Here is an 8485-nt window from a genome sequence, read left to right on the forward strand (position 1 = left end):
CAAAATGGGTTAAAATTCGGATAAGTTCTATACATTTTTATTAGATAGTTCTTATAATTTCGGACAAGAGTGATAATTAGAATAAGCTAAAGAAACACCAATAAAAGTGCACATTAATTCAATGGTAACAATTACGCGCCAATTATTCTCCACTTAAATTTAGATATTAATTGATAATTTGGCTAATAAACTTAGGCTAAATTGCACCAGGACAGCTACAATTGCTCATCACTCAACAATTAGCTTGTTTCTAATGTATACAATAGTAGTTTTTTTTTTTTAATTTATATTGACTTTAAAAAGATAGCTAAAAATTGAACTATTTATTTTTTTTTCAGCAAAAATAAATGTAAATTTTTGGGACTTACTCCCAAGTCACATTCGAAGATAAGATGGAACTTTTTTTTTTTTTCTTTGCACGCATGTATTACGACAGAATATCATAATCGAATTCGTAAACTCTTCCATAAAAAGAAAGGTGCAAAGCTGCATTTCCGACAATAATGGCGGAAGGCATAATTTGGCTAATATTATCATCAACTCTATCTGCTGATAACAATTGACCATAATTTTCAAATGCGGATATTTAGGAGTACTCTAAAGCAATTTGTCAAAAAAAAAGGAAAAATATGGATAGATGCTATCATCATCATGTTATGGTTGGATAATAGAGACCGTGAAACTCGATTATAAGTCATTGGGATGTTTAATTTATGTTGTAAAAGAAAAAAGCTTAAGCTATGGTGCTGAGATTATCAATGTTGGTCTGAAATAAATTTAATAATAATAATAATAATAATATGCTTCTCATAGTCTTATGAGCCCCGTAGTGCACGTTCCTTGTAAGTACGGCGGTGTAACATATATCTGGGAAATATAACACACACAATATATGAAAAATGTAATAATATTGAAAACGAAACTTAACAAAAATAAATATTCAATTCTGAATTGGAAGCACGTGATTTGAACTCGGTCATGGTCATTGGGAAGTGGAATAATTTGCATACTGTAAAATATATATGCAAGTTTTCGTAATATAATGACTCTAAATCAAGTAATATTGAATACAATTTCTTATAATTTAGTAGTTTGTATTTTATCATGCGTCAAAATTTTAGATTTCATGTTGTACGTATTTATGTTCTTTTTCAGAAAGTTATTTGTTTCGGACACACAATTTTAGTTTAGATTATTTATTTTTGATCTGATGCAAGGGAGCTAGACCAGTAATAAAATTTTTACATAGCAAAAAAAAAAAAAAAAAAAAAAAAAAAACATACACAATACATCCCTTTTTTTTTTTTTTTCTATGTGATTTAAAAAATATATATATAAAAATCCCTGTATTCGAAAGGTTTTTCGGTAAAAAAAAAATATAAAAGGAAGAAAAGATCGCCTCCTCCCGTTCGGGAAATTGTTTATACTTACTTCCCCCCGCGCGCACGCCGCCAATGACCGTCGCCGCCGATGGTGACTACGATGACGAAGCCGATGCTCCTCCCCACCGCCGTCGCCGCCGCCTCCTCCTCCTCGCGCCGCCACGTACGCCCTGCACCTCGGCGCCGCCGCCGCCTCCTCCGCGGCACTCCTCCTCGCCTCCGCCGCATGCTCTCCCTCGCTTCCACCTCCTCCTCCTCCTCCTCCTCCTCCTCTCCTCTCTTCCCACGCCCGATGGCCTCGCTTCGTCTCCCTCGACCCTTCCCCTCCCCTCCACCACCACCTACTCCTCTCCTCTCCCCCACCCCCGGCGCCTCCTCCCTCCTCCGCCGCCGCCGCCGCCGCAGACGACGACGACGACCGGTCCTCCTCCTCCTCCTCCTCCCCCCTCTCCCTCCGCCACATCGTCTTCGGCATCGCCGGCTCCGCCCAGCTCTGGCCCCGCCGCCGCGAGTTCCTCCGGCTCTGGTGGCGCCCCGGCGCCATGCGCGGCCACGTGTGGCTCGACGACCGCGTCCCCCGCAACGAATCCCCCTCCGATGCTGCCGCCTCCGCCTTACCCCCCGTCCGCGTCTCCGAGGACATCTCCCGCTTCCGCTACACCAACCCCACCGGCCACCCCTCGGGCCTCCGCATCGCCCGCATCGCCGCCGAGACCCTCCGCCTCGGCCACCGCGGCGCGCGGTGGCTCGTCCTCGTCGACGACGACACCGTCGTCTGCGCCGACAACCTCGTCGCCGTGCTCTCCAAGTACGACTGGAGGGAGATGGTCTACCTCGGCGGCCCCTCCGAGAGCCACTCGGCTAACACCTACTTCAGCCACTCCATGGCGTTCGGCGGCGGCGGCATCGCCCTCAGCTACCCCCTCGCCGAAACCCTAGCGCAAATGCAGGACGAGTGCCTCGAGAGGTACCCGCGGTTGTACGGGAGCGACGATCGTCTCCACGCCTGCATCTCCGAGCTCGGCGTCCCCCTCACACGCGAATTCGGCTTCCATCAGGTACAGAATATTCGATTCCGCTGTATATTATATCATTTATTATTGTGGTGGGGCTAGTTGTGGCCTGTGGGGGCATTCGTTTTATCTCATCTTCTCCTGATTGCATAATTAACTAGCGAGTTGGAGCTGCTTCATGCTATCCTCTATTATTTTCTTTTTCTTTTTTACGGACAAACTGCCACAGGGGAATGAATATAAACGTGCATGGTAAAGAACATAAACCTCCCATAATTGAAAATTATTTCTTCTTCTATCGTCTTTGAGAATTAGATTGTTGATTTTGTCAACTTCAGAGTTTAGGTTTGACAATCACGCATGAACATATAACGGCCTGTACCGTCGCATGTGAAGCTTTGGGCATAAACAGTTGCTTATAGCTCTTTATTTTTTTTTTTTGTCTCAGTGGGATATTAGGGGGAATGCGCATGGGCTATTGGCTGCTCACCCGATTGCTCCTTTTATCTCGATCCATCATGTGGAGGCTGTCGACCCCTTTTACCCTGGATTAAGCTCTCTGGAAAGCTTAAAGCTTTTTGCAAAGGCGATGAACGCCGACCCGATGGGCTTTTTGCAGCGTGCTATTTGTTACAACAGAGACGAGAAGCTCACATTTGCCGTATCGCTGGGATATGTTGTCCAAGTATTCCCCAACATTGTTCTTCCACGAGAGGTGGAACGCTCTGAGCTGACTTACACTGCGTGGAATAGAGTTGGGCATAGAAACGAGTTTGACTTTGATACAAGGGATGCTTATCGGTCTGTGTGCAAAAAGCCGATCCTCTTTTTCTTGAAAGATGTTTGGAAGGACGGGAACATAACGAAGGGTTCTTATGTTCGAGTGAGGGGCAGAGACGACCTCAAAAGAAAGGTCTTTTGCTTTCCTCGATCACCTCCGATGCCTGATGTTGATGAGATTCGCGTGTTTGGCGCTCCATTAAGCAAAAACTGGCATTTGGTTTGTCCTCTACTTTGCCCTTCTCTTAGTTTGTTTTGGGTAATCGAAAATTTAGTTCATGAAGTTTGACCTTCATTTAATTTCTTCCTCATCGTTACATAATGTAACAATTTCGTGCTTGAAGTTTCTTTCGTATATGATGAAATTCTAAAATAGGATGCTACGTAAGAACCGTATTATCATTTGCTATGTTAATTTGAAACTCTGGGGATGGACGAACTTGAAATCAGTGTCAAACTTCAGGAACGAAATTGATAAAATGAAACCTTTGAAAACTAAATTGAAATCAAGTTGAACTTCAGCGGCTAAACTGTTACAGTTGAGATTCTAGGGTTGAAATTAAAATCTGGGTCAAACTTCATGGTACCTTGTATTTTATTGTTCATTCTTGTATTGAGAGCAAGCTTCTCTCTTTTGCTGAATAGGTGCCGAGGCGACTTTGTAGTGAAGTAAATCAAACGAGTAATGGGACTTTGGTGATGTTTGTTGGGCAATGTCAACGAGGAACTTTCGGGTCAGCTGCTGATTCTCTATGACTATTCAGGAGGGAGTGAATTTTATGACATACCTCCATAATCGAAATGCAACACCTGGAATCCGCAGGCTTCTCTTCTTCTAATGCTTTAACCTTTGTCCTTCCATACATTAAGCTGGCCTATGTCTGACTCAAGCATCTGGCGATTTTTGAGTCGATGCTTTAACCTTGAGTATTGAAGGTAATTGACAATTTTTTTTTTTTTAAACAGATAGCTTATTTAGGAACTACCATCTTTTTAATTGTATGTTGGGGATTATTCTTTCCTTCAGTTTTCCCCAGAAGGCTTTTCATCAAAATCTTGCTACGAGAGGAATTGTTATACAGGTCCTGCTGCTTGCTGTATCGTTTTGCCTGTTGCTATGAGCAATGACTACATTCTCACAGACTCTGTTATATCTTCCTATTTCTTATATTCCATTGAGGTTCGTGATTCATTGGATCTTTTGGGACGAATTCAGATGGTGACAAACTGGGAATAGGGGTGTCAAATAGGTAAAACAATTAACCTCAAACTCAGACCACCATACCATAGAAGAGCGACCAATTGGGTTTAGACAAACCCTCAGTCTGAAAATACCTAGGGTTTGGGTGGACTATTGTATGGCGAACCAAACTTCTGAATTTAGCTTTCCTTGTTTTATCATGACACCAGAGAGTTTCATTATGGTTAAAACCTTCTACAGGAGCGGGCTTTAAATAGAGATCCTTTCTTTCACCTCATGTGGCTTTGATGAATTAAAGAGACTTTGCACTAGCTTATAAGCCCATGGCTGTCTAAAGGAGGTCCATACTTCCAAAGAAAAGAAAACTTGATGCGCCTTTTCATCTTGAAGAGGAGAGATTTGTTAGCAGATGACCAATGATTCAACCCTCTAATTGATATGGAAGCTTGATTGATCAATGGGTCAAAAGAAAAGGATGAAGTTCCGCATGGCAGGTTTATCAAGACATTGGAAAAGATGAAGAAAGGAGTATTTTCTCTTGACGAGATTAACAATCAAGAAGGTGAGCCTAGTCTGAGTGCAAAGAAGCTCACGCACTGATCAAAATAGAATCCCTGCCGTCCATATTTATTGGCACATTCATATTGTACCTGGGGATACTGCATATCTAGGTTCCCCTATGTGCAGTTTGATTTCACAGTTAGTGCTTAGGATTTGATGCTTTTACCGGGAAGATGATGTTAGGTACTTGGAGAATCAGAAGTTTTCTCTTTATATGTTGTTTGATAATTCTGCATGAGAGAGGAGATATGCTAATTGGCATACTTTGGATAATAACATTTTTTATGCATTCTTCTGCTTGTTGGACATAGACAGTTGTCTCTCCTATAAATTCTCCAATCTCCTTTTTATCCTCTTACCTTCTCTTTGTCTAATTCTTCGGTATTTCCTTTGGTGCCCTCAACTTGGGCCCGGCAGTAGATTGGATTTTGTATTTGATTGCAAAATTGGAAGAGATGATTTTAGCTATTTAGGGTTTAATAAGCTCACACTTTGTTTTATATTGTAAGACAGCCTTTTGGGATGCTTATATTATCAGTTTCATTTGATTCAATCAAATCAAATAGTTTAAAAGGCCTTATGTTTTACAGAAGCAAAATGTGGCCCATTAGGGTTGTTGTTAGTAAAAACATTATCAGCAATTTCATTGGAGTTTGAATTGCTTATCAATGATGTCCAGACTGGATGGTCTGTAGCAGCTGTAGAGCCTACAAATTAGGTAGTAAGATTGGCATGGGAACTATTAGTAAATAGATGTTTTTTTTACTTCAAAGGAAATTTCATTAGATTGGTTTCATTGAACCTTAAATTTTTAGCCTAGTCATGTATCGAGGTCCAAGAATTCGGAGTGGCATTTTAGAGGTCTCTAAAATGATTTGAGCTAGTACAAATTCCCCAATAATAGCGCTCTGCAAAGGTGGCAGTGAGAGTTATTTGTCTACCTCATGCACCTTCACAACATAGTACATATTTATGATTACACATCTATCTTATCCTACTTACAGGCTGCTTATTGCCTTGCAGCTTGATATAAAATATTATTCAATGAAAAGACCGTGTTTTCAAAATAGAGCCTGAAGATAACACTGAAGCAAGCTATTTGTTAATATTAATTCCATTGAATCTTGTAGTCCAAGTTTTACATTGCAAATTATAGAGTCGTCATCGTGACAACCTTAACTTCGCAATGCTCTTGCTTTGTGATTTTGATTTCAATCGTGGTCCGTTTGGCAAAACAGGAACTCTTGTTCTGTATGAAGCAACATTTGTTAATTTGTTTTAATTAGGGTAAGTTAAAGTAACCAATGGAGAAACTTGCTTCGCGGTCTGTGATGTATCTACCTTCTGATGTGTCAGATCTCTTTATTTTTAGTCCTTGAATTAGATCTAAGAGATTTTCTCGCAGTACCGCAAATTTTTACATTGAACTGCTGCTTCTCATTCTGTCAAAATTCAATTTCTTGTAGCATCTGTTGAGTCTGTTGTAATGGATTAGTCGGTGTATAATGTATTTTCCTCGGTGCAGCTGCAGCGAAGTTGTTTACAGTTACTGTTTTCTCCTATGCAGTCTAGTTTTCACAAAAACCATAGGTAATGTGCAGAAACAGATAAACCCTATTTGTTTTGTACATATGTTTTGATGTGATATCTTCAGCAAGGGTGTTTTCATCCTTTGTCAAAGTTGGTGATCAGTGCCAAAAAACTGCAAAGGGTAGGGTGGCTTGTCACCGTGGTCTATTTATCACTCTTTGGAGCTTATGCCCGCATTTTCCTCAGCTGTGAATTCAACCATTTTTGTAAGCTATAGAGTAATTGCAGTTTAATCAGCTTTATAGATTCATGTAGCAATCCAGATACTGAATTAAAAGGAATTTTTCTGCTTGTCCTTGGTCTTTTGTACTTCCTCTTCTAGCACTCATGTTTTGTAATTTCGAGTCCAATTAGTTGGTATGTTTTGGTCCTTGACTGAATCTCTTGAACCTCATTTAATGTTGTTGTAGTTTGTCTTAACTGTGAACTACCAAATTATCTCCACTTTTGTGAGACCAAATTACTCACTCATCCAAAATTAGACCCTCCACCCACTTAAATGATCGTCAGATCATTTGCCTGTGATGGACCAATTGCACTCATTCGGTTGTTATTTTTTAATCTTTTAAGAATACTTTCAATTAGAACTACCGAATTGTTCCTCTTATCAATGCTGCTGTTGGGGCTGAACATGATTATATTCAGATCGTTTTTTAGGAAAGTTGAACTGAACTGACTTTGCTGGCCCGAAAGTTGTAAACTAAAATCAAATGGAGATGCATAAAAAATCGAACTGGATAGTACCAATTAAAATGGTTTGGTTATTGTTTTGTTTACCAGTTTGTCTACAATGTAATAAGCATGAAAGAATAAATTTCATTGTCAATATGCAATTTCTCTGCTATGCATGTGATGTTTCGCAATTGCCACATATCGCAAACCTGTCATCTGTCGTCGTTGTGCAGGAACCATATGTTTATGAATTTGTTTAGGTTGGGTTTAATTGTTTGAAATTTGAGTTTGTATTTGAAATCCCAAATTGAAACTGACCCTGTCTCTATCTTTTTTTTTTTGCCTTTTTTCTTTTTTTTGCAGATTTTTCAAACCTAAACCAACTTGAATTTGGACCGTTTCGGAAGAATGGGCTTAGAACACTTATTAACTTGCCTACCTGTAGCTGTTGCTTATGAGCTTAAAATTGCAGTGGGTTTGCATTAATGCGCCTTGCCGTTCACGTTGTGATCGCGATTGGTGTGGTTGTTTTGATACACTATGAGATTAATTAGATGTTTGTTCCCAACCAAATATTGGAGCCTAGAGGTAATGCATGTGTGGACCACTGCACTGCAAGAGTTGTAAATCTAGTTGGCGTGAGTTACTTCTCTTTGTCGTTTGGTATCTTTTAGCTTTCTCATGTTCTATTCCTTACCCAACCATCCTTCCCCCACTCTTTCCTGTGTGCTTTGATGGTTTCAATCAATCAATATTATCTTACTAGTAGTTGGTTAGAGATAGCATCGAACATTGAATAACACTGATGCTTCGCACCTTAAGCTTTCAGCGATAAATAGTTATTTCGAATGCTGTTAAATATCCTTGTAATAAGAAGTGAGGGCCCTCGGAAATTAATGAAGCGTAACGAATCGCGGGGTCGGCGATAAACATCATGCTTTATGTGAAGGTTAAGACGGTTGCAACCAACTTGGGATGTTAGTACTGGGTGCTTAAACACACTGAACATGCTCTATATTCCTCTATGATGGGCTGGGGATTTGGGGCATTAATTCCCTGTGGGATTCTTATATCTTTATCACCAGCTATGATTGCGGGTGCAGCTACTATTGCATGAACAGTTACTTCCTTTGCATTACTAACTTGATGGACAAGTGATCGATCGATCGATCGATGCTCCAAAATTACCATCTGAAACAACTTAATTCGCCCAGCACGGTCATTTTTTTTAAAAAAAAAAAAAAAAAACTATTGAAGAGTAAATTGTTGTGTGGGTGTTCCCTGTA

General features: G+C 40.3%; 1 protein-coding gene across 1 annotated transcript; it reads left to right on the forward strand.

The window, feature by feature from the left end:
• On the forward strand, positions 1483-7907 carry LOC109714045. The gene is made up of 6 exons (XM_020238446.1): positions 1483-1545; positions 1628-2440; positions 2844-3395; positions 3821-3909; positions 6463-6527; positions 7563-7907. Exons 1-6 carry the CDS (start codon positions 1483-1485, stop codon positions 7655-7657), a joined length of 1677 nt encoding a protein of 558 aa, XP_020094035.1. The 3' UTR covers positions 7658-7907.

The sequence above is a fragment of the Ananas comosus genome, linkage group 8 (assembly GCF_001540865.1).
Source record: "Ananas comosus cultivar F153 linkage group 8, ASM154086v1, whole genome shotgun sequence".
Taxonomy (NCBI): domain Eukaryota; kingdom Viridiplantae; phylum Streptophyta; class Magnoliopsida; order Poales; family Bromeliaceae; genus Ananas; species Ananas comosus.

Excerpts from the sequence above, each read along its gene's own strand:
- LOC109714045 (XM_020238446.1), top strand. The coding sequence starts at position 1,483 with ATGACGAAGCCGATGCTCCTCCCCACCGCCGTCGCCGCCGCCTCCTCC. Across the intron at positions 3,910-6,462 it reads TGTCAACGAGGAACTTTCGG|CTGCAGCGAAGTTGTTTACA; the intron begins GTCAGCTGCTGA and ends TCCTCGGTGCAG. Across the intron at positions 6,528-7,562 it reads AGTTTTCACAAAAACCATAG|ATTTTTCAAACCTAAACCAA; the intron begins GTAATGTGCAGA and ends TTTTTTTTGCAG.